Source organism: Vulpes lagopus, chromosome 4, assembly GCF_018345385.1.
Source record: "Vulpes lagopus strain Blue_001 chromosome 4, ASM1834538v1, whole genome shotgun sequence".
Classification (NCBI taxonomy): Eukaryota; Metazoa; Chordata; class Mammalia; order Carnivora; family Canidae; genus Vulpes; species Vulpes lagopus.
In genome coordinates, this window is record NC_054827.1 from 13577914 (window position 1) to 13604313 (window position 26400).

A 26400-nucleotide genomic window follows, 5' to 3' on the forward strand; every position below is an offset into this window, starting at 1 on the left:
AACTGGTTTGGTGGTCACATATTCTTTCAGTTTCTGCCTATCTTGGAAGCCCTTTATCTCTCCTTCTATTCTGGATGAGAGCCTTGCTGGATAGAGTATTCTTGGCTGCATGTTCTTCTCATTTAGGACCCTGAATATATCCTGCTAGCCCTTTCTGGCCTGCCAGGTCTCTGTAGAGAGGTTGGCTGTTAACCCAATACTCCCCATATAAGTTAGGAATCTCTTGTCTTGCTGCTTTAAGGATCTTCTCTTTATCTTTGGAATTTGCAAGTTTCACTACTAAATGTTGGGGTGTTGAAAAGTTTTTATTGATTTTGGCGGGGGTGGGGGGGGGTGGTGGTGGAATCTTTCTATCTCCTGGATCTGAATGCCTGTTTCCCTCCCTGAGTTGGGAAGTTCTCAGCTATGATTTGTTCAAATACACTTTCTGGTCCTCTATCCCTTTCAGTGTCCTCTGGAACCCTAATTAAACATAGATTTTTTCCTTCTGAGGCTGTTATTTATTTCCCTTAACCTTTCCTCATGATCTTTTACTTGTTTTTCTCTTATTTCCTCAGATTCCTTCCTTGCCATCAACTTACCTTCTGTGTCACTCACTCATTCTTCTACCTCATTAACCCTAGTCATTAAGATCTCCAGGTTGGATTGCATCTCATTTAATTGATTTTTAATTTCGGCCTGATTAGATACAAATTCTGCAGTCATGAAGTCTCTTGAATCCTTTCTGCTTTTTTCCAGAGCCACTAGTAGCTTTATAATTGTGCTTCTGAATTGGTTTTCTGACATTAAATTGTAATCCGAATTCTGTAACTCTGTGGGAGAGAGGAGTGTTTCTGATTCTTTCTTTTGTGGTGAGTTCTTCCTTCTAGTCATTTTGCTCAGTGCAGAGTGGCTAAAAACAAGTTTTACTTGTTTTTTTTTTAAACAAGTTGTACTTGTTAGAAGCATGAATTCTCTCTGTAGTGTTCCAGCTGTTCTCTCTTTAAATCTTAGGCTGAATTCATAGGTTTTCAGGATGATTTGAAACTTATCTACATAATTTGGTGGGGACAGTTGACTTGGGGACCTGCTCTTCCGCTATCTTGTCCCGCCCCTTTTTGGGGAATTTTTTGATTACCAATTCATTTCATTATTAGTAATCCATCTGTACAGATACTCTATTTCTTCCTGATTCAGTCTTCATCCATTTCTTCTAAGTCTTCCAGTTTGTTGGCATACACTTTCTCATAGTAGTCTCTTATAAACCTTTGTATTTTTGTGGTGTCAGTTGTAACTTTTCTTTGATTCCTGATTTCATTTTTGAGTCTTCTTTTTTATTCTTGATGAGTCTGACTATGTTAATTTTATCTTCTTAGAGAATCAGCTCTTAATTCCATTGATCTTTTCTATTGTCTTTTTAGTCTCTATTTCATTTATTTCCATCTCTATTTTCCTCCTTCTGATTTGGGCTTTGTTCTGGTTTTGCTAGTTCCTTTAGGTGTAAGTTTAGATTGCTTTTTTGAGATTTTTCTGGTTTCTTGAAGTAGGCCTGTATTGCTATAAAATTCCCTCTTAGAACTGCTTTTACTGTGTCCCATAGATTTTTGAACCATTACATTTACATTTTCTCTTGTATCTAGGTATTTTTTGATTCCCTCTTTTATTTGTCCATTGACCCCATTGACCCACTGGTTGTTTAGTAGCATGTTGTTTATTTTCCACGTGTTATTTCCAGTTTTTTTCTTGCAATTGATTTTTAGTTTCATTATTGTTGGAAAAGACGCTTGGTAGAATTTCAGTCCTTTTAAGTTTATTGAGACTTGTTTGATGGCCTACTATGTGATCTATCCTGAGAATGTTCTATTACACTGAAAAGAATATGTTTTCTTCTGTTTGGGGATGAAATGTTCTGTATATATTTTAAATGCATATTGTCTAATGTGTCATTCAAAGCCAGTTGTACTCTGTAGATTTTCTGTCTGGATGATCTGTCCATTGATGTAAGTGGAGTGTTAAAGTATCCTACTATTACTGTATTACTGTCACTTTCTCCCTCTTTGTCTATTAATACCTTATATATTTAGGTGCTCCTATGTTGGGTGCATAAACATTTACAATTGTTATATCCTCTTGTTAGATTGATCACTTTATCATTTTGTCATGTTCTCTCTCTTTCTTTAAAAATTTATATATTTATTAGAAATCATAAGAATGGAGGGAGGGGCAGAGGGAGAAAACCTCAAGCAGACTCCTTGCCCAGTGCAGAGTCCAACACGGGGCTCAAGTCCAGGACTCTGAGATCATGACCTGAGCTGAAACCAAGTGTTGGGTGCTCAACTGATTGAGCCACCCAGAAGCGCCTATGTTATGCCTTTGTCTCTTTTTACAGCATTTGTCATACATCTACTTTGTCAGATATAAGTATTGCTACTCCTGCATTGTTTTTATTTGCATTTACAGGGAATATATTTTTCCATCCTTCTTTTTCAGTCTATGTCTTTCAGTCTGAAGTCTCTTGAAGGCAGTATATGCGTTTTGTTTTTTTAGACATTCAGTTGTGCTTTGTCGTTTGATTGGATCATTTAGTCCATCTACATTTAAAGCAGTTATTTGGATGCCTGGGTGTCATAGCGGTTGGACAACTGCCTGTGGCTCAGGTCCTGATCCCAGGATCCGGGATCGAGTCCCTCATTGGGCTCCTGCAAAGAGCCTGCTTCTCCCTCTGCCTATGTCTCTGCTTCTCTCTCTCTCTCTCTCTCTCTCTCTGTGTCTCATGAATAAATAAATAAATCTTAAAAAAAAAAAAGCAGTTATTGACAGATATGTACCTATTGCCATTTTATTAATTGTTTTTTTGTTGTTTTGGTAGTTCTCATTTCTTCCTTCTTGCTGTCTTTTCTTATGATTGATGACTTTCTTTAGTGTTGTGCTTGGATTCCTCCCTCTTGATATTTTTGTTTATCTGTTACAGGTTTTGGTGTGTAGTTACCATGAGGTATATGTATAACATCTTATGTATACAGCAGTACATATAGATGATAGTTGATGATGTTCCAACACATTCTCAAAGTACTACATTTTTACTTCCCACCTCCATGTTTAAGAGTATGCTGTTATGTTTTACATCTATTTATTTTGTGTATCCCTTAACAATTTTTGTAGATACTTTACTGCTTTTGTTTTTTAACCTTCATACTAGCTTTATAAGTGATTGATCTGCTTTTACTATGTATTTTCTTTGAACAATGAAATTTTTCCCTTTAATAATTTCTTCTCGTTGTATTCTTTTCCTTTCCTTTTAAAGAAATCCTTTTAACATTTGTTGCAAGGCCAGTTTAGCAGTGATGAACTCTTTTAAATTTTGTCTGGAAACTTTAGCTCTGATTCCTTCTCTTTTACATCTTCTGTTTCTTCGTTGAAGTTCTCAAAGTACATCCACTCTTCTCTCAAGTGTGCGAAGCATTTTCTTTTTTTAAGTTGTAAGTTCTTTTTATTTTATTTTTTATTTAAATTTAATTAAGTAACATAGTGTATCATTAGTCTCAGAGGTAGAGGTCAGAGATTCATCAGTCTTATATGATACCCAGTGCACATCACACCACGTGCCCTCCTTAATGCCCATCGCCCAGGGACACCCCCCCCCCCCCTTCAGTGACCCTCAGTTTGTCTCCTATAGTTAAGAGACTCTTACGGCTTGTCTCCCACTCTGATTTTGTCTTGTTTTATTTTCTAAGTCTGGTAGGCATCTTTATGACCATTACTTTGCACTGTCAGGTAGGTTGTGTATCTCTTCTTCTTTTTCTGAGATTTTGTCTTACTCTTTTGTTGGGAACATAGTCCCCTGTCTCCTTATTTTGTCTGACTTTCTGTGTTTGTTTTTATGTATTATGTGGGTCAGCTCTGTCTCCTGGTCTTCAGAGTAGTGGCTTTATGTCACTTGTGTCCTATGGGGCCCAGAAGCACAACCACCACTGGTTACAAGAACCAGTCACTCTAGGGGTGTTCCCTTGTAGCTGCATGTGACCTCCTGTTGTGACTGGACTGCTGCTGCTTGCACCCTGGTTGCTGGGGCTTGTCCTCAGCCTTCCTGTCAGCAGTAACTGTGGCCTTGACTACTCTGGGTGCACTAGTGGGCAATCCTGGCCCCCCAGATCAGCTGATTCTCATGACTGGCTGCAACTCCTGCAGTCACACTGGTGGACAGTGCCGGCCCCTCTGGGCTGTTGGGAGACAGGCCTGGGTGTGGCTGTAGCTGCTGCAGGTGTGCTGCTTGGCCCGGGTGAATCCTGACGCATCTGGCTGAGGAGCCTGGCCGCAACTGCTGTGGCCATCCAGTGGACTGGGCTGGGTCCTCACCTGCCTGGGGCAGGACTTGCTTTGGAAGGGTGCCAATACTGGCAGAGGCTCTGTTGGGTGTGGTGGAGTGGTTGTTGCTTTTTGGGGATGCTGGTCCCAACCAATGCTGTCTGCCGGGTATGGTGGGATAAGAGCCACTTTCCATGAGCACCTGTCAGGGCAAGCAGGTTAGATGGGACCAGTGTGCTGGAGAACACAGCAGGGGCAAGCATTGCTGGGAAGGTAGGCAAAGAGTCAGGACTGACCCCAGCTAGGCCAGAGGACGGCAAGGGAAATGGCACCTGCTAGCACTCGCATGTCCAGAGGAAGCTCCTACCTATCTTTGTTCCTCTGGCACTTGTCCAAAAATTAGTCAGTGAATCTTCATGTGTATGATAGCCCAATCACTCTTCAAACTGCTGCTGCTGGGATCCCTGGGTGGCTCAGCGGTTTGGCGCCTGCCTTTGGCCCAGGGCGCGATCCTGGAGTCCCGGGATCGAGTTCCACGTCAGGCTCCTGGCATGGAGCCTGCTTCTCCCTCCTCCTTTGTCTCTGCCTCTCTCTCTCTCTATGTCTATCATAAATAAATAAATAAATCTTAAAAAAAAATCAAACTGCTGCTGGTGTGTGCTGGCTCTTGGACCAAGTAATGTAGCGTGCTGGCCCTTGAAGAATAGAGTCTGTTTCTCAGAGCCTCTGAGTCTCTGGGAGGAGTTAAGTCCTGCTGATTTTCAGAATGAGACCTAATAGGGATTGGGAACTCCAGGATTCCTTCTCCCTCTTTTTGCTGCAGGTCCCCAGGCACAGGGATGCCCCATGTGGGGCTTGATTTTTTTCTCTTCTGGGAGGACTTCCATGCCTGTGCTAACCGTTCTGCTTATGGGCCTCGGTACCGGGGTTTGGTTCCTATTTTCATTTTAGCCTCTCCTACACTTCTTGATGTGGCCTTCTTTTTACATCTTAAGCCATGGAAGATCTGTTCTTGGGGTCAGTCTTCAGCTGTTTTCAAAGCAAGTTGCCTTATGTGTGGTGGTTTCCCCAGCGACCCTGGGAGGCGAGCTCAGCATCCTACTCAGCCTTGTCTTGCTCTCATGTGATGACAGTTAAAAGAAGCTGTGCTTACAGGAAGAATGACCATATCCCCAGAATTGAAAAACAATAGAATGACTAGATTTCGTGGAGTACAAAACCAATACCCCCAGAAATAGGAGGAAGTGACTGAGTGTAGTATGAAACTTTTAAGGATGAAATTAGGAAGGAAAATTGAATTGAAGCAATAGGAAAATACAATGTCTCAAATATTATAGAGATTATAAGCCCTGGGCCTTAAATCATACCACCAAAGCAAACATGGATTTAACTTTCTGCACTCTCCTTTTGTGCTTTGGAGTAATCAAGTGGATTTATAGTAATAATTTCCAACATATTAGGTACATGGGTTAAGAAGTGGTTGCTATTTGCTAGTCTTGAATGGTGCGATGCTCAAAATAAACAAATGTGTATTGCACATCATTTGTTTGGCACTGTGAGGAATATAAAGAAGTACGAAAAGGTGCATATGTGAAGTCTAGCATAAATATATCATGATTCTGATCTTGGATACTACATAAAAACTCAGCTTGCTTAAAGTTTTTTAGACTCTTCCTTCCCTTGTAAAGAGACACTAACTCAGATCTCATCAGAATAGTTTAGGAAATATAATAACAGCTTTTTGTGCTCATTTTGTGTAAACCTAATTAATTCAAGTATTGGAAATTAAAATCCTGACAGATTCATTTGATCTTGAATAAAAAAGAATAAGAGTATGATTGATGAATTTAATAATCAGAATTTGTAAAATTTATCTCAGGAAGATTTTTAATGTCAGTAACTTAATCCCTCATTGAAATCTCACTTCTGAAAATGGAAGTTTATTTCCTTTATAGGCTTAAGTGCTTCTGTTAACTAAATGGAAAGAAAAGAACTTGTGTATCCCTTTATTAGAAGAAACTCTTTGTGTCAGCAGTTACAAATGGTTATATCAAGTGCTACAGCAGTTAACCTTTAAAAAAAATGTTTCTTGGGATCCCTGGGTGGCTCAGCGGTTTGGCGCCTGCCTTTGGCCCAGGGCGCGATCCTGGAGTCCCAGGATCGAGTCCCACATCGGGCTCCCAGCGTGGAGCCTGCTTCTCCCTTTGCCTGTGTCTCTGCCTCTCTCTCTCTCTCTCTCTCTCTCTCTCTCTCTCTCTCTATGTCTATCATATATGAATAAAAATAAATCTTTAAAAAAATGTTTCTCATAGAAAAGACTATTACTTGTTAAAAGGTAAACATTTTAAAACTTAAGCTTTTAATATTAACGTGCAAATATGCTGCTTAAAAATTTTGTTTCTGGGGATCCCTGGGTGGCTCAGCAATTTAGCACCTGCCTTCGGCCCAGGGCGTGATCCTGGAGTCCTGGGATTGAGTCCCATGTCAGGCTCCCTTTATGGAGCCTGTTTCTCCCTCTGCCTGTGTCTCTGCCTCTCTCTGTCTCTGTCTCTCTCATGAATAAATAAATAAAAATCTTAAAAAAATTTTTTTTTCTGGGGTGCCTCATTCAGTTAAGCGTCTGACTTTGGCTCAGGTTATATGATCTTAGAATTCTGGGATCAAGACCTGTGTCAGGCTCCCTCCTCAGCAGAGAGTCTCCTTCTCTCCCCCTCCGCTCCTCCCTCCACTCATGCTATCTCTTTTTCTCTCTCTCAAATAAACAAATAAAATCTTTTTTTTTTTATGGTGAAAAAAGTTAGATTTAGATTTATAACCAGCAGGACTCAGTTTAGATGATCCCAGTTTTGTTGATGGATCCCAACATCCAAAACATTGTAGTCAGGAGCCAGTCGAACATACACTCTCTTCTCTCCATCAGGCCTGATTGATCAAGGTGTTGACCTTGGCCACATCAATGTCATAGAGCTGCTTCACAGCCTGTTTGATCTGGTGCTTATTGGCCTTGACATCCACAATGAACACAAGTGTGTTGTTGTCTTCTATTTTCTTCATGGGTGACTCAGTAGTCAGGGGGTACTTGATGGCATAGTGATCAAGCTTGTTTCTCCTGGGGGCGCTCTTTCAAGGATATCTGGGCTGCCTTTGGAGACGCAGGGTCTTGGGTCATCAGAATGTAGTGATTTGGAGATCTTTTTTTTGTGACTGTGCACGCCTTTCAACACTGCTTTCTTAGCTTTCAAAGCCTTTGCTTTGGCTTCAGCTTTGAGAGGGGCAGGGGCTTCCTTCTTTGCCTTCGGTGCCATCTTCGTGAAAGGGCAAATAAATAAAATCTTTAAAAAAAATTATTTCCCACATGTTTTTATATGTACTAGAAAATTTATTAATTTTAGCCCAAGTCATTTATAATAACATTTAAGTTGTTTTGAAAAATAAATTTAAATGGGGGCACGCAGGTGGCACAGTCGATTAAGCGTCTGACTCTTGGTTTGTGCTCAGGTTGTGATCTCCGTGTTGTGAGATCAAGCCCCAATTCAGACAACACACTCAGTGCAGAGTTGGCTTGAGATTCTCTTACTCTCTCCCTTTGCCCCTCCCTCTAATGCGTGCTTTCTCTGAAATGAATAAATATCTTTTAAAAATAAGCTTAATTTCATAATCTAGCAAGTAAAGCTATAATTGGAAGTCAAGCTAGAGTGATTGCAAAGTGATTTTTCTCTTTTTTCTTTTTGATCTGGGTATTTGAATTGTTTATGCCTTTGAACATGTGTTACTTGAGTGAATAAAACTAAATATAGATTTTTTTAATCATTAGATGTAATGATTATTTTTGTTTTTAGTAGTAAAGATGTTCAGATTTCAGTTTTCCAAAGTGATAGAATTCTTCATGAATATTGATTAGATAGTTGATTTTGGATTTGTACTTTATTAATTTTTTAACATTATTTTTGATTTTATAAAGGATGTTCATGTATTTGCTTTGGAATACAAAGTGGATGATGGACAACGTATTTACCTGGTGACAACCTATGCTCAGCTTTGGTTTTATTATAAATCCCGGTAAGTCTGTAAAGGACAACACATTAAACTTACATTTCCTTCATCTAGTAATGTTCGTGAAATTAATTTTGGTAGAATTAACTGCTGTAGTTCTCAATCCCACAATTGGTTACTTCTTTACTAGTAGAATTGAATTCTGGAGCTTTCTTGTCATAGCAGTCCTGAATGATTTTACCAGGTGCTGGGAGAAAAGTGTGCAATTGTGTGTGTGTTTTGAGTTCCTATACATGTGATGACACAATTCCCCCATCACTTTTTGTTCAAATTACAAACCTTTTATTTCTATTGGATGCCATCTGGCCTTCACTTAGAACAAGTCATCATTTATTAACTGAGCCAATATCTATTCTTATTTATCCGTGTTAAAGTCCTATCTCTTGATCCATACATGAGCATTGAAAGTTCACTGAAGTCAGGTGATTCAGAATATGTCTTTAGCTGATTTTTAAAATACTGTTTTCCTAATGAAAATACAAAACTTAAAAACTCTCATAAAAAACTTATTGAATCCCAAAAATATATGTGATTCTGGGATTCCAGTTTGAGAAAGGAAGTTCTTTTCTCAGACAAGATTTGTTCTATCATGACACCAAAAACAAAAGAAGTGTCATACAATGTCAAAATTATCTATGAATAAATAACAGCATGAGGTTGACCATATGTTCAAGTTAAATAATGTTACAGAATATGATTGTTACATCTATGATGGAAGCTCTGAATAATATGATCCATTATCCTACGGTGAGCAGTTCACTGTGCCGTATCTTCATCATGCCATAGTTATATGTCATTAAATCACACTTAATGCAGCATCTTGAGTTATAAGATCAACTACTGTGATTTAAAAGGTATAAGATGTAAACCTAACAATATTGAGTTATTTCAATTCAGAACAAATCTCTTACACTGCTATGAAGTCATTCCTGAAAATGCTGTGTGCAAGCTTTATTTTGATTTGGAATATAACAAACTTGCGAATCCAGAAGCTGACGGGAAAAAGATGGTTGCATTACTTATTGAGGTAAATTTCAGATTCAGGTTTTTCTCTTTATATCTGTATCTCTCTTCATTAACTTATTCATTCAGTAAATGAACCCAGCCTATGCAATATTTGGGTTCTGTGTTTCACCTTCTCTTCCTTTTGACTTTCCTTTCTTAATATGACTTCCCTGAGTAAACTTCTAAAACATTAGGTCCATACATATTGTGATGTTAGCACATTTCTGTAAAAGATAGGCTTGAGAAAGGTGACAGATTGGAAACTTTCTATTTTTAAATTACATATTAACTCTCTGTATAACAAGTAGCTGACTCTGGTAAAAGTTAAGCAAAGTCATTTTTATTTTAAAAATCAGGTACTGACATGAATTTCAGGAAAACTTAGATGAATAATTATATGCTAATTTTTATCCTAGAAGAAATTCTGGAAATTATTTTGCCTTACACCATCACAAATGAGGAAGCGAAGGTCTAAAAAGGTCTAGGTCTTAACTCCTATTCCAGGTCCTATACTATTGGTAAAAATTATGGCCTAGAAATATAGTTACTGTTTTTAGCAAAGAGAAAAGACTGTAATTCTAGTATATGTTTTTGATTTAGCAGTGTCAACCAGGAAGTTACTAACAGAAGAAATAATATGGGCTCATTCAACTAAAGTCTATTAATGTTTGTTTATAAAACCTTTAAGATTTTAGTACATATTAGCTATTGTTTGGGTTCAAAGTAGATATTAATGTTTATTATTAATTTGTTTTGTCTTTTCCTTTAAAAAAATTTTTTTTAATTTAAGTTTTTATTTTGAGAGAAAGAATTGAGTGAGCCAGGGGAGGGGCAGAGGGAGAGAGAGAATCCCAAGCAGATTCTGCACTGAACACGGAGCCAGATGTGGGTCCCCATCACCCAACCCCGAGATCACAACCTGGGCTGAAATCAAGAATTAGATGCCTAACCGACTGAGCCACCGAGCATCCCTTATTTTTTTTTTCTTTTTTTTTAGAGAGAGAGTGTGGGGGATGGGAAAGAGAGAGAGGGAGAGAGAGAATCCCTGAGATCATGACCACTGAAATCAAGAGTCAGACATTCAACTGACTGAGTCACCCAGACACCCCTTAATTTTTTTTTTTTTAGATTTTAACTACAGATGACATGTCTTATAACTTTAAAAATGTATCTCAAAATGTTTTTGATAAAGAGTATCTGCTGATTATGTTGAATCACTCTATTTAAAAAAAAATTGGAAAAATGTATGCAAATACTTAAAAAAAAATCATGAAATGTTAGCTTTCTCTTGATTTCCCCTCCCCTTAGGTTTATTTTTTCATTATGAAATATAATTGACATCTAATACTATTAGTTTCAGGGGTATGACAATGATTCAACATTTATATGTATTATTCACCATGGTAAGTCTAGTTTCCATTTATAACCATATAAACTTATTATAATATTAATGACTATGTTCCCTGCATATATGCCTGCGACTTTTTTATTTTATAACTGCAAGTTTGTATCTCTTAATCTTCTTCACCTATTAGTCCCATATTCCTACTTTCCTCCTCTCTTGAATCCACAGTTTGCTCTCTGTGGATTTTTGAGTCTGTTTTGGTTTGTTTGGTTTTTTAGATTACACGGATAAGTGAAACCATGTGGTATTTAACTTTTCCTGTTTGACTTATTCCACTTAGCATAATACTGGTGCTAGCAAATGGCAAAATTTTATTCTTTTTCATGGCTGAGTGATTTTATATACACCACATCTTCTTTATCCATTTATCTATCACTGGACACTTAGGTGTCTTCCATATCTTGGCTAGGGGAAATAATGCTGCAGTAAACATGGGAGTGCATTTTTTGAATTAGTGTTTTTGTTTTCTTTGGGTAAATAGCCAGGAATGGAATTGGTAGTTCTATTTTTAACTTTTGGAGAAATCGCCATACTGTTTTCCATAGAGCCTGCACCAATTTACATTCCCACTAACAGTGCCCAAGAGTTCCCTTTTCTCTACATCCTTGCCAGTACTTGTTATTTCTTGTCTTTTTGATAGCTGTTCTGGCTTGTGCAAGGTAATACCTCATTGTGGTTTTGATTTGCATTTCCCTGATGATTAGTAATGTTAAGCATTTCTTCCTGTGTTTGTTGACCATGTGTATGTCTTTGGAAAAAGGTCTATCTATTCTGGTCTTCTGCACATTTTAAAAATCAGGTGGGTTTTTTTTTTTGTGTGTGTGTGTGTGTGTGTTCAGTTATAGGAGTTCTTTATATATTTTAGATATTAATCCCTTATCAGATAGATTTTTTTTTTTTTAGATAGATCATTTGTAAATATCTTCTCCCATTTAGTAGGTTGTGTTTTTCTTTTGTTGATGGTTTCCTTCACTGTGCAAAAGCTGTTTAGTTTTATGTAGTCCCAGTTGTTTATTTTTGCTTTTGTTACCCTTACCTGAGGAGACAGATCCAAAAAATAATGCTAAGGTGAATGTCCAAGAGATTATTGCCTATATTTTCTTCAAGGAGTTTTATGGTTTCAGGTCTTCAGTTTAGATCTTTAATCCATTTTGAGTTTATTTTTGTATATGATGTAAGAAAGCAAATTATTTTGCATGTAGCTGTTCAGTTTTCCTAGCACTATTTATTGAAAACCCTGTCTTTTATCCATTGTATATTCTTTCCTTCTTCATTGTAGAATAATTGGCCAATTAATTGTGGGTTTATTTCTGGGCTCTCTATTCTGTTTCATTGATTTATGTGTACACTTTTGTGCCAGTACCATACTGTTTTGATTACTATAGCTGTGTGGTATAGTTTGAAATCTGGAAGTGTGATACTTCCAGCCTTATTCTTTGTTCTTAAGATCGCTTTATCTATTTGTGGTCTTTTGTATCAGTCTCTACACACTGGGCTTACTTGCTGGGTATAGCAGTATGTGCACCTCTATGAGCAGGGGGAGAGGCAGAGGGAGAGGGATCTTCAGCAGAATTGAAGGCTCCATCCCATAACCCTGGGATCACGACCTGAGTTGAACAAAGGGTGGGTGCTTAATCCAGGCACCCCAGGATTATTTTAAGTAATATTATTTTCTAATATTTAAGTAATATTATCTTAACTAGTAAATAGTTACATGGAGATTAATTTCACTTATTGGTTACTTTGTATAACAAGTGTCTAATCCAGTAAGCACTTTTCCTTTTGAGTCTCCTTGTGAAGAGGAATAAGTTAGATTAGCTCTTACCAGGGCAGCCCGGGTGGCTCAGCAGTTGAGTGTCTGCCTTCAGCCCAGGGCGTGATCCTGGGGATCTGGGATCAAATCCCACTTTGGGCTCCCTGAATGGAGCCTGCTGCTCCCTCTGCCTGTGTCTCTGCCTCTGTCTCTCTGTCTCTAATGAATAAATAAAATCTTAAAAAAAAAAAACAACAAGATTAGCTCTTAACAGATGGTTAAGAAGTAACTGACTAATAATAGCTAGTGATAACATGTCACCCCTTGAGTCCATGACCTAACTGACAAATTTTAGTAAGCCCCTTCTGCCAAATGGAATCAACTCTGGTGCCAGTGCATTTTTAACACTATGCTGACAGGTAACATTGCTCAAATAATCATATTTTTAACTTCTGGAGTTTATGGTTCTAATATTTAAATGTCTCAAATTTTTATTTAAAATTTAGGAAGGTTAACTTAGATACTGAGGATTAAATTTTGTTTGTTTAACTTATGGAGTCACTGCATTTGTTCTGTATAGCTCCAAAGGACAAAACTTGAATTTTTTCATTTATCAAAAATGTTTCAGCCTCTATTAAGTGTCAGGATGCATAGACATGAGGAATATAGTGGTTTAACCCACAGAGACATGGTTTCTGCCTTCATAGAATTTATAGTCTATTGGAGGATAACAAATGAGGATAAGTCTGTTTGCCATAATAAAAACTTAAAGTGGCTTAAACAAGATAGAAAGTTATTTCTCCCTCATGTAGTATCTGGATATGGCTCCATTACGTTAGAGACTAAGCTTGTTGCTCTACTCATTCCTGAATGTTGCCTTTATGTACATTGTCCACATGACTCACTACCACAATGTCTGCTTTCCAGTCAGCAGAACATGGTGAAGGGACGGGCGTGCCTCTCCCCTCTAGGAGTATAAAACTTAGAAGTCACCTGCTTTCCTTTTGTTTACATCCCAATGGCCTGAACTTGGTCTTGTGGCCATACCTCATTGCCAGGGAGTCTGGGAAGTGTGGTCTTTATTCTGGATGGCCTTGAATCTGGGTAATCAGTATCCTGTCTCTACAGAAGCAGGAGAGAACAGATAGTGTGATGTAGCCTCTGTAATGGAGAGGAAACTGTGGTCAAAATAATCACACAACTGAACAGAGGATGGTAGCTGTCTAAGTGCTATGAATGGTGATAGCGTATGAAGGGGGAATTTGAGGTAGAGAAGGAAATTGAAGAGGCCTCTGAAAAAGTGAGAATTTATTGAATACAGAGAGTGTGGAGGGGTTGCTATAATAGTGCCAAAATAACATCAATTAATACAATTTATAACTGTTAGGTATCTAAGTGCTTGGCAGTTTTTTTTTTTTTTTTTTTTTTTAAGATTTTATTTATTTATTCACGAGAGACACACAGAGAAAGGCAGAGACATAGGCAGAGGGAGAAGCAGGTTCCCCACGGGGAGCCCGATGTGGAGCTTGATCCCAGGACCCCAGGATCACACCCTGAGCCGAAGACAAACACTCAGCCACTGAGCCACCCAGATGTCCTGTGTTTGGCAATTTATAAGCATTTTGCTAATGTCAAGATGACATGTATGGTGGTTCTTAGTGACTTCATTTTGCAAGTGAGAAGACTAAAGTTTCAGGAGAAGTGAGCTGTTTTGTGGCTGCCCAGCTAATGCTTTTAAGCAGGTACCTATGCCAAGCACAGTACTAACTCTTTACTCTCATCTTGTCATTTACTCCTTACAACAATCCCAAAAGTTAGGTCAGATTATTATCCCATTTTGCAACCGAGGAGTATAAGGTTTAGACTTGACCAAAGTCACAGAGCTGGTAAGTGGCAAAGCCAGTACTCAAACCTAGGTCTTTCTGATTCTAAATGTTGTGCACCTGTACCTGCATTTGCTGCCTGCTTATAATGTGTATCTGCCTTCAATTGGCAGGAGCTAGCTCCAGAGGGCTGTATACTTAGAGGTAGATTTTGACTCAGTACATATGAGGAAGCTCCCGAAAACTAAAGCTATGAAAAGTGGAATTAGTAACTTTTTCAAGTGAAATATCACTTGTAGGTGATATTTAAAGAGATGCTTAAAAAGAAGTATTTCTATTGTGATTTTAGATGGGATAAATATTGAAGATAAAGTGTTCGAATTTTAGGAAGTCCTTATTGCTTAGAGCCTGTGACTTTATGGACATAAACACATATAATAATTTAAATATTTCTATACATCAGTAATGTGGTGAAGTTGTTACATAGTAAGTATTCAGATAAGAAAATAAAAAATGAGTTAGAGTTGTACCAAGATATTTGAATTTTGTTCATGGAAAAATTGTAAAACGGTTTGAAATGTTACTTATATTTTCCTTATGTTTCTAGCATGTTTGTAAAGCACTCCAAGAGCTATACAGGGTTGATTGTTCAGCCGAAGATGTTTTCAACTTGGATTCCAGCACTGATGAAAAATTTAGCCGCCATCTAATATTTCAGCTCCACAATGTGGCATTTAAAGATAACATTCATGTTGGTAAGTATACTGTTTTTTAAAAAGTCACAGGATTTTATTAAAATCCTCATATTTTCCTTTTCCTCTTAAAGTTTTGTAAATATTTGCTGGGTTTTGTGGTTAGTAACCTATCCTAAATAATGAAATGTGATTTTTCACATCTTCAGGATTTGCCTTTACTTCTAGACCGACCTTCCCCTTCTAGACACATTTTAGACACATTAGCCTACTCAGGATGTCCTTGGCATTAGTGGCTCTTGCTAGAGCTGTTGGATGGCCATGCATTGCCTGGTACTGGTTTCTACTCTAACAGAAGTCATTGCAGCAGTTTTCTGAGTAATGCACGAGAGGTCTAATTCAGGTCCTACGTGAAATGCATCCGACCTGGATCCTTGCTTTAGCCCTAGCTTTTAGTTCATAAGTACTGGGCCTTGGGCTCCAGGTCACATCTGGAGAGGCTTTTTTATTGTTTATTGCTCCAGGCTGAACCTCAGGATTGGAAAAACATCTCTGTTTGTAAGCTTGAGAGTATAAGATAGTGTTTGTCTGGGATTGGACATGGAGAGATGCAGGCCCAGGCATCAAATGAAGTCAGTCTGAAGGGGAAATAGGCAAATGGGAACACTGAGAATCAAGGTCTAAATAGAAGCCCAAATCCCAAGTGTTTATCAAAGCAGCAGTTGAGCAAATATTTCTAGGTCTAAATGTCAGATGAATGACTGAAGTTCAGGTAATAGGTAATCCATTTCAGAACTACATTTGTTTGATAGTTTCAGGGGGATCTGGGGGAAAAGGCGAACATAGTCGCTAAAGGACTAGCATAGGAGTGAGGAACCTAATTGCTAAATTAGATTAATGCTAGGTCACGTGGCCTAGTTTGCCAAGTATGAGAGCCTCCTATTACTGCCCTGTTTTGTGTTGCATGGTTGGACGTGCCTTCCATTTTTCTTTCATCCCTTAGATACTGATAATTGTAGACTGTATCCTTATCCCTCTGTTCGCTCTACCCATAACCTTTATTATCATCCACTCTCATGACTGATCACCATCCATGTGTTGATGACCTAAGTCTTCATCTTCAGCCAAGACTGTCCTCCATGCTGCCAGACCCATACAGACAGCTGCATCTTAAATATTCCCACATGGATACTTCAAATGCAGCTTGCTTTATTTATTTATTTATTTATTTATTTATATAAGATTTTATTTATTCATGAGAGAAACACGGAGAGAGAGGTAGAGACATAGGGAGAGAAAGAAGCAGGCTGCATGCAGGGAGCCCGATGTGGGACTCAATCCTGAAACTCCAGGATCACACCCTGAGCCGAAGGCAGGCATTAAATTGCTGAGACATCCAGGTGTCCTAAACTCAGCATTCCTAAGCCACATTCCCCATTTTCCCTTAGACTTGCTCTTTCTCCTGTGATAGGTATTTCAGTATCCACCATCTAACCAACTACTCAAGTGGAAATGTCGATGTCCTCTCTGAGCTGTTTTCTCTCCGATTACTTGTTTAGTTAGCTGCTGGAGTGTTGGGATTATACCACTGATGTGCCTCATGCCCTTGAAGGATTGCTTACTACCTTCTGGAAAATGTCCAGCTGTCTCTGTGTGCACAGAGGCCTGTTGCGCTCTAGCCTCTCACACCACCTAACCCTTGTGGTGTAGACCTTGACGGTGTTTTTTGTTATGTTTTGTTGTAATGATGCTTGTGCCTGACCTCAGCTTTGATTGCCGAGGCATTCATGTCAAAGTCCACTATCTCAATAAACACTGCCAGGCCCCTTCCCCACACAGAGGCCTTTTAGATTCAGAAATCTTGATTGATTTCAGTAACAGACCTTTGGGGCCACTTGTTTCCTCTTCCTTGCTTTAAATTCCTGCTCTTGGGGCAGCCCAGGTGGCTCAGCAGTTTAGCACCGCCTTCAGCCCAGGGCCTGATCCTGGAGACCCGGGATTGAGTCCCACGTCAGGCTCCCTGTGTGGAGCCTGCTTCTCCCTCTGCCTGTGTCTCTGTGTCTCAGGCAGAGACAAATGTGTGTCTCTCATGAATAAATAAATAAAATCTTTAAAAAAAATTTTTTTTAAATAAATAAAAAATAAATTCCTGCTCTTATGTTTCAGATTCACCAATACGGTGTGTGCCTGGGAAACCCTAGGGCTCCACCCTCAACCCTAGTCAAAGCAGAACCCCAGCCTGTGGCCTGTGCAGGTGCCCGCTACCCTAGGCCTTGCTGTGTGGCCTCAGTCCTGCAGTGTAATTTTCAGGTCTCGTAAGCAATATACCTTTATTTTTTTTTTCAAAGTTTCCTGATGGTCTGTTGCTGCAGGGCATCCCGCAGCTGTAATGAGCACTGCAAGGACCAGTCCTGGCCCAAACTAGGCCTTCTCACTCTATCTTGCATTTAGTTCCTGTGGAGCTATATATTCTCTAGTCCCTGGGCCTTTGCACTTTTTGACATGCTGTCTGAAAGGCGTACTCCAATGACCTGGTCTGTTAAGACTCAGTGTAGATATCGTCAAATGAGAGGCCATTTCCATCACATCCTGAACCCTAAGACCAGGGTAGCATTTGTTCTTGGTTTCAGAGAGGCCAGGGCTTCTCGCACCAGAGCATTCAGCACTTCCCGAGGTGGTTTCCTATGTTGTTGTTGTTTGGTCTTTTTATTTATGTTCCACTTAATTTTTCTTGATGGCCGGGACTATTTTTGTTTTGTTTTGTTTAAAGATTTTATTCATTCATCTGAGAGGGAGAGAGTGTGAGTGAGGGGGAGGGGCAGGAGGAGAGGGAGAGAATCTCAAGCAGACTGTGTGCCAAGTGTGAAGCCGGACTCGGAGCTCCATCCCACAACTCAAAGATCATGACCTGGGGCCAAAATCAAGAGCCAGACACCCAACCACCTGATCCACACAGGCGCCTCTGGCATGGACTGTTTCTCATTCATTTTTATTTCAGAGGTTAGCATATAATAATATCTTTATCAGTAATATTAGTAATGGAGCAGTAGTACAACAGCAATGAAATACGAGTAGGAATTTGATAACTATTTGCTGAATGGAAGACTGTGAAGTGGGCTCTAGAGCCAGGCTCTCCACTCTGCAGAATCTTAAGTAAGGTATTTCTTTAATTCTGTTTATTCCTCAGAGTCTGCTCTAAGGCTCCTGACCATAAGGCTAAACATTGAGATCTGTTGCTAGGGAAGAAGAATAGAAATTTGTCAGGTAACTAGCAGCCTCTGCTAAAGACGTCCTCTGAAAGCAGATGACATTCAAGCTGGCTTTAAATTTGATTCCATCACATAAACAAAGAAGGGCTTTCCTGCCAGAACAGCACACACAAAAGTGTGGAGATAGATACAGGTTTGAGGCTGACTGGGGGGCAATGGGGTTGGAACTTTCTTTCCTCCAGAATTATGAACTGCCAGAACTGGAGCTGCAGAGGTGACAAATTAGTCCAAGATTTCCCATTCAGTTCCCGCCCCTGCATGCATGTCTTGGTGACATTTCCAGTTCTCATTGTCAGCCCTTTAGAAAGCAGAATTAGAGTAAGGGTAAGAGCTCATAGAATGTTTGCAAAACGTGTAAATTTGATCTGCCTAAAATACACCTCTGCCAGCCTGCCATAGGGCCTGAGATCCCTATGATTGATACCTTCTTTTGAGTTATTCCCAGCCAATAAAATCCCTGTCCCCGTATTAACAATAAGGGCGAGGGTGACCAGATTGGGGAAGGGAAGTAGAAGCAGAGCAGTTTGCTGGAAGCCTGTGTCGGAATTCATGGTGGGGATACTGTCATCGTATCCTGGCCATGTTAGCACCCTGCTGAAGGCAGGGTGCACCTGTGCAGGTGGTTCTGCAGCCATGTCTTCACTTCTCATACTGCCTCACGTCAAGTAGGTGGCATTTTACATTTCCAGGAACATGAACTTTACCAATTTACGTTTGTATCGCTTTGTTGGCCTGTGTGCTATGTCATGATTTCTTTTTACTCAGTATTTATCCTCATTTCCCTCGCTCCAGAGATAATTTGCCTGTTTATCATTGCAAGGATCCAATGCTTTTGCTTTCATTTGATGTACGGTGTTTTACAAGCTGCTAGGTTTGTTTCAATTGAGCAGAGAGTAGTTAATTGGGAGAAAGAGAAATTTGAATTTAGAGTGTCTGAGTCATGTGATTGAAAAGTTTAAGCTGCCTGGTAAGTAAAGTGCCAAACCCAAACAATAGCAATTTTAGAAATTAAAATTAAGTTTCTGCATTTCTCCAGTTTTGTTGTACATAAAGCAACTTACCCAAATTATTGCTTGAGTTTATGTATGAATAATATATGAGAGTTGAAAAAGTCCTGGATTGTCATATCATCTTTTCTTGGTAAAGATAGGACCACTAGTAGTTCGAGCTAGATGCTCAACAACTGAGCCACCTAGGTGCCCCTGGATTATTTGTTTTTTGAGTGTTGAGTTTGATAAATTCTTTATAGACTTTGGGCACTAATCCATTATTGGATATGTCATATGCAAATATCTACTCCCATTCCATAGGTTGCCTTTTTGTTTTGTTGATTGTTTCCTTCGCTTGTGCAGAAGCATTTTATCTTGATGAAGTCCTAATAGTGCATTTTTGCTTTCATTTCTTTGCCTCTGGCAGTATGTCTAGTAAGTTGCTACAGCCGAAGTTAAAGAGGTTGCTGCCTGTGTTCTCTAGGATTTTGATGGTTTCCTGCCTCACATTTAAGTCTTTCATTCATTTTGAACTTATTTTTGTATATGGTATAAGAAGATGGTCCAGTTTCATGCTTATCCATGTTGCTATCCAGTTTTCCCAACACCATCTATTGTTGAGGAGACTCTTTTTTTTTTTTTTCCATTGGATATTCTTTCCTGGTTTGTTGAAGATTAGTGGATCATTAAATTGTGGGTCCATTTCTGGGTTTTCTATTCTGTTCCACTGATCTATGTCTGTTTTTGCCAATACCATACTGTCTTGATGATCACAGCTTTGTAATAGAGCTGGAAATCCAGAATTGTGATGCCACCAGCTTTGGTTTTATTTTTCAGGATCACTCCAGCTATTTGGGGTCTTTTGTGGTTCCATACAGATTTTAGGATTGTTTGTTCTAGCTCTGTGACAAATGCTAGTGTTATTTTGATAGAGATTGCATTAAATGTGTAGATTGCTTTGGGTAGTACAGACACATTAACAATGTTCTTCCAATCCATAAGCATGGAATGTTTTTCAGTTTCCTTCTGTTCTCTTCAATTTCTTTCACCAGTGTTCAGTAGTTTTCAAAGTACAGGTCTTTTACCTCTTTAATTAAGGTTTATTCCTAGGCATCTTATTGTTGTTGGTATAATTATAAATGGGATTGATTCCTTGATTTCTTTTTCTGCTACTTTATTGTTGGTGTATAGAAAAGCAACAGATTTCTGTACAATGATTTTCTATCCTGTGACTTTGCTGGATTCATGTATTAGTTCTAGCAGTTTTTTGGTGCAGTTTTTTTTGTTGTTGTTGTTGTTTTTTGTATTTAAGTAGGCTCCATGCCCAGTGTGGAGCCCAACAAAAGGCTTAAACTCTCAACCCTGAGATTAAGACCTGAGCTGAGGGGCAGCCTGAGTGGCTCAGCGGTTTAACACCACCTTCAGCCCAGTGCCTGATCCTGGAGACCTGGGATCGAGTCCCACATCGGGCTCCCTGTGTGGAGCCTGCTTCTCCCTCTGCCTGTGTCTCTGCCTCTCTCTCTCTCTCTCTGTGCGTGTCTCTCACGAATAAATAAATAAAATCTTAAAAAAAAAAAGAGCTGAGATCAAGAGTCAGAAACTTAACTCACTGAGCCACCCAGGCAGCCCTGGGGGAGTGTTTGATGAGCTATTTATTATACATGACACCAAGCTACCCATCAGTGGGAATTGAAAAAGTAAAAGATTGCACAAGAGGAAGGAAGTGACAGGAGAACTATGTTTGTAATAACTCCATTTTAAAACCAGAAGTCGGAAAAAAAAAGCCTTACCACAATAAAATTGTTTTGAGTTACAGTTTGTAGAAAATAATTAGATTAATCCTAATATTTTTTCTTTTAGGTAATTTTGTGAGAAAAATTTTGCAGCCTGCTTTTCACTTAATTGCCAGTGAAGATGATGATAGTACTTCAGAGACACCAGGCCCTGGATTTTCCCATTTTCCTGAAACACCAGTTAAACAACGGATTGCCTTTAGCAAAATGTCCTCAGATAAAGATAGAGGAGAGAACTGGACATTGGATTCAAGGGAATGGGAGAGGCTGGGGTCAGCTAAGCAAAGCAGTCCTGATCTATCATTTTTAGTCGTGAAGAATAACACAGGAGAAAAGCATCTTTTTGTAGACCTCGGTAAGTAAAATTGACGGCTATTAGGCTGTCCTTGTGTCCCTCCCCAAGAGACCTGTCAGTACCCATTTGTCACTTTGTTTAGGATTCTTGTGACCATCACTCATCCATAGTGACCATGGAATCACTAGCAGAATGTGATCAGTGAGCCAAGTGCAAGGACCAGGCTGGGCTTCTGCCCAGAGATCTTACAGAGGTCTCTGGGGGACATAAGCCCCAGGCTGCCCTGAGTTCCAAAAGAGACTCATTGTAGCTGGCACTGCCCCTGAAATATCCAGAGGATTTGTGTCAAGGGAGGCTTGACCAGGGACAGTTGGACCAGTGCTCTCTAATTCTGGTGAGAGGTGTTTAATTAGACAAAGTAAATATTAAAAACAGACACAATATAAAAATGGTACTTTTATGTGGCAAAATGGGGCCAGTGGTTTCTTCGATGAAGAACTTTGCATTTAGTGGCAGGGGTCATTTCATCAGCTTTTTTTTTTTTTTTTTTTTAGTTTGTATTGAATCTATAAATCAACTTGGGGAGAAGTGACATTTTTACGGTATTTAGTTGTTCCAGTTCATGAACATGACTTGTCGTTCTACTAACATAGATGTTCTCTTATTTCTCTCAGTGTTTTATAGTTGTCTAATAGAGAAGTTACACATCTTTTGTTAGCTTTATTCTAGGTATTTGGTTGATTGATTGATTTTGCTTAAATAGCCAACATTTATTTCTCACAGTTGTGGAGGATAGAAGTGCAAAATCAGGGTGCTAGCATGGGTGGGTTCTGGTGAAGGCCCTGCCCTGGTTTACAGATCACTGTCTTCTCGTCGCGTGCTCACGTAGTGAGGCGAGAGCAACATTTGTTTTTTTTTGATGCCTCCTTCCTTTGAGATTTTGGCATCAGAAATCCTCACTGCCTTGGAAGCTCCTCAGCAGTCTCCGACTTTTTTTCCTAGAGGATTTTCCCAGCTTCTCTATTTATTTAAAGAGGAGGGTTACCCCCAAATAATCTTGTTTCTGTTTCTACATGTGGCATTCTTTCATGCCAACTCTACTTTAATTTATATATTGCTTTTATTGTGCTTACAGCTGATAGGAAATAATTGTTTCTTTTTTTTTTTTCATTTTTATTTTTGTTTACGTGAAGGTGAGCTTTTTTTTCTGCCTTAATTTTTCTTATTGAGGGATAATTAACATACCACATTACATTAGTTTCAGGTGTACAACGTAGTGATCTGGTATTTGTATATATTGCAAAATGATCAATAACTCTAGTTAACGTCCATCACCATAAATAGTTACAGAATTTTTTACTTATAGTGAGAATTTCTAAGATTTTCTCTTAACAACTTTCAAATATGCAATACAGTGTTACTAACTGTGTGTGGCATGCTGTACATTGCATGCTTACATATAAGTGAAGTTTTTGTTTTTTGGCTCCCTTTACCCATTGGCCTGCCCCCACCTCCCCACCTCAAACAACCACCAGTCTATTCTCTGTATTTATTGGCTTGGGTTTTTTTTAAATGTTTAGATCCTATATATAAGTGATACAGTATTTGTCTTTCCCTTTCTGATTTATTTCACTTAGCATAATACCCTTTAGGTCCAGCCATATTGTTGCAAATGGCAGGATTTGGGGTGCTGGTTAAGCCTCTGCCTTCAGCTCGGGTCATGATCTCAGGCTCCTAGGACTTAACCCTGCATCAGGCTTCTTGCTCAGTGGGAAGTCAGCCTCTCCTTCTCCCTCTGTGCTCACTCTCTGTCTCTCAAATAAATAAAAACTTAAAAAAAAAATGACAGGATTTTCTCTCTTTTTAATGATTATTTCCATTTTGTGGAGATACCTATATATTTTTTTTATTCATTTTCTTTATTCATCTGTTACTAGTTTGTTTCTGTATCTTGGCTATTACAAATAATGCTGCAGTGAACATGGTGATACGTATATCTTTTTGAATTAGTGTTTTTTTATTCTCTTCAGATAAATACCCAGAAGTAGAATTGCTGTATCACGTGGAGGTTCTATTTTTAATGTTTTGAGGAACTTATGGAAGTTTTTCAAAGTGACTGCACCAATTTACATTCCTAATAGTGCACAAGTGTTCCTTTACTCTACACTCTTGCCAACACTTGCTATTTCTTGTCTTATTGATACCAACCATTCTGACAGATGTGAGGTGGTATCTCATTGTGGTTTTGATTTGCATTTCCCTGATGATTAGGGATGTTGAACATCTGTTGGCCATCTGTATGTCTTCTATGGAGACACATCTATTCAGATCTTCTGCCTGTTTTTTAATCAGATTTTCTTTCCTGTGGAGTTGTATGAGTTCTTCATATATATTGGCTATTAACATCTTATCAGATATATGACTTGCAAATATTTTCTCCCATTGAGTATATAGCCTTTTCATTTTGGTGATGGTTCCCTTTCTCTGCAGAAGCTTTTTCCTTTGATGACATCCTGTTTATTTTTGCTTTTGTTGCCTTTGTTGTTAGTGTCAAATTTAACACACCATTGCCAAGATCTATGTCAAGCTTACTACCTATTTTCTAAGAGTTTTATGATTTCAGGTCTTATATTCAAGTCTTTAATTCATTTCAAGTTAATTTTTGTGTATGGTGTGAGAAAGTAGTACAGTTTTATTCTTTTGCATGTGGCTGTCCAGTTTTCCCAACTCCTCTTACTGAAGAGACTGTTCTTTCCCTATTGTATTCTTGGCTCTTTTGTTGTAAATTAATTGAACTTATATTCTTGATTTATTTCTTTGCTTTTTGTTCTCTTCCACTGTTCTGTGTCTGTTATTGTCAATCCCATACTGTTTTAATTCCTGTAGCACTGTGATGTAGTTTGAAATCAGGAAGCACGATGCCTGCAGCTCGCTCTTTGGGTTGTTTCAGCCATTCTGGATCTTTTGTATTTGGTACAAATTTTAGAATGTTCAGTTCTGTTTAAAAAAAAAATGCCATTGGAATTTTGATAGGGATTGCACTAAATCATAGCTTGCCCTGGGTACTATGGGCATTTTAACAATATTCTTCCATTGTACGAGCTGAGAATATCTTTCCATTTATTTGTGTCATCTTCAGTTTCTTTCATCAGTGTTTTTTTTTTTATAGTTTTTTGAGTAAAGGTCTTTCACTTCCTTAGTTAAATTTATTCCCAGATATTTTATTCTTTTCAGTGCAATTGTAAATGGGATTTTTAAAAATACGATTGTTTCTTGATTTCTTTTTCTAATAGTCTGTTATTAGTTGTGTAGAAATGCAGCAGTTTTCTGTGTTGTTGATTTCGTATCCTTCAACTTGACTGAATTCATTCTAAAATTTTTTGGTGGAGTCTCTGGGGTTTTGTTCATATACATTTCTATACATATACATCTGCAGATAGTGACAGTTTCACATCTTCCTTTCCAATTTGGACGCCTTTTATTTCTTTTCTTGTCTATCGCTCTGGCTAGGACATCCAATACCATGTTGATGAAAGTGATGAGAGCAGGCATTCTTGTCTTGTTCCTGATCTTAGAGGAAAACCTTTCAGCTTTCACCACTGAGTATAATGTTAGCTATGCGTGTGTCACATATAGATTTTATTATGTTGAGGTATGTTTCCTCTATGTTTACTCTGTTGAGAGTTATTAACCGTAAGTGGTTGTTGAATTTTATCATACGCCTTTTCAGCATCTATTGAGATGATCATTTGATTTTTATAAAGCCACTTTGCTTTTATTAAAGACCCATATTAGTTTGGCAGCAGCTTTTTTTTGTAAAAGGGAAAATCTTCTTTGGAATCTTTCATTTAGTGAAAACAAATAGTAATATAGGTCTTTTGTAAAAGTAAAGTGTTGTAACATGAACTTCCAGAAAGTGGAGGATACCTGTATGGTTGAATTTGGTTTGCTGTTATTTTGTTTTCTTATTTTATTTAGTTAGTTACTTTGTTGAGAACTTTTGCATATGTTCATCAAGGATATTAGCCTGTAATTTTCTTTCTTCTCTGTTTATTTTTGATGTCAGGGTAATGCTGGCCACGCAAAGTGAGTGTGGAAGGGTTCCACCCCCTTCTGTTTTGGGCATAATTTGAGGAGGAGGGTATTCTTCTTTAATGTTTAGTAGAATTCCTCTTTAAAGCTGTCTTTTCCTGGGTGTGTGTTTATTGAGCGGTTTTTGATTACTGATTCAATCTCCTTATAAGTAATTGGTCAATTTTCTATTCATGATTCAGCCTCGGAAGGTTAGCTGTTTCTAGGAAGTTGTGAACCTGTTCGGGTTGCCCAGTTTGTTGGAGTACAATTACTCAGAGTCTTTTTCTATGATCCTTTGTATTTCTGTAGTGTCCTCTTTCATTTCTGACCTTATTTTAGTCCTCTCTTTTTTCCCTTGTTGAGTGTAGCTAAAGCTTTGTCAATTTTGTTTTCAAGGAACCAACTCTTGCCTTCATTGATCTTTCTTGTTGTTTTTTAAAGTCTCCATTTCATTTCTTTATTTTTATTTTTATTTACTTGAGAGAGAGAGAGAGAGAGAGAGAATGAATGAGCAGTGGGGAGGGGCAGAGGGAGAAGCAGATGTGGGACTTGATCCTAGGAGCCTGAGATCATGACCCGAGCTGAAGGCAGACGACTGAACCACCTGGGTGCCCCCATTTATTTCTGTTCTGATCTTTATTATTTCCTTTCTTCTGCTACATTTGGGTTTGTTTGCTCTTCTTTTTCTGGTTTCTTGAGGTGTCAAGTTGTTTGAGATTTTTCTTGTTTCTTGACATAGGTCTTTATCACTATGAACTTCTGTCTTAGAATTGCTTTTGCTGCATCCCATAGGTTTAAGTTTCTTGTATTTCTTTTTTTAAAATTATTTGTCTCTAGATATTTATCTTTTGATTCCTTTGTTGTTGTTTTTAAAGATTTTATTTATTTATTAGAGAGAGAGAGAGAGAACATGTCAAAGAGGGAGAGCATGCAGAGGGAGAGGGAGGAGCAGACTGCCCACTAGC

The 26400-nt window shown here is 38.6% G+C and overlaps 1 protein-coding gene across 7 annotated transcripts in view; it reads left to right on the top strand.

The window, feature by feature from the left end:
- Positions 1 to 26400, top strand: part of PRIMPOL (primase and DNA directed polymerase) — a 56606-nt gene that overhangs the window by 13511 nt on the left and 16695 nt on the right. For all 7 annotated transcript variants that reach the window (XM_041753873.1, XM_041753876.1, XM_041753872.1 and 4 more), the window contains 4 exons: positions 8246 to 8343; positions 9235 to 9364; positions 14931 to 15078; positions 21134 to 21421. In XM_041753873.1, coding sequence (XP_041609807.1) covers positions 8246 to 8343; positions 9235 to 9364; positions 14931 to 15078; positions 21134 to 21421 — 664 coding nt within the window. The remainder of the gene's footprint in view (positions 1 to 8245; positions 8344 to 9234; positions 9365 to 14930; positions 15079 to 21133; positions 21422 to 26400) is intronic.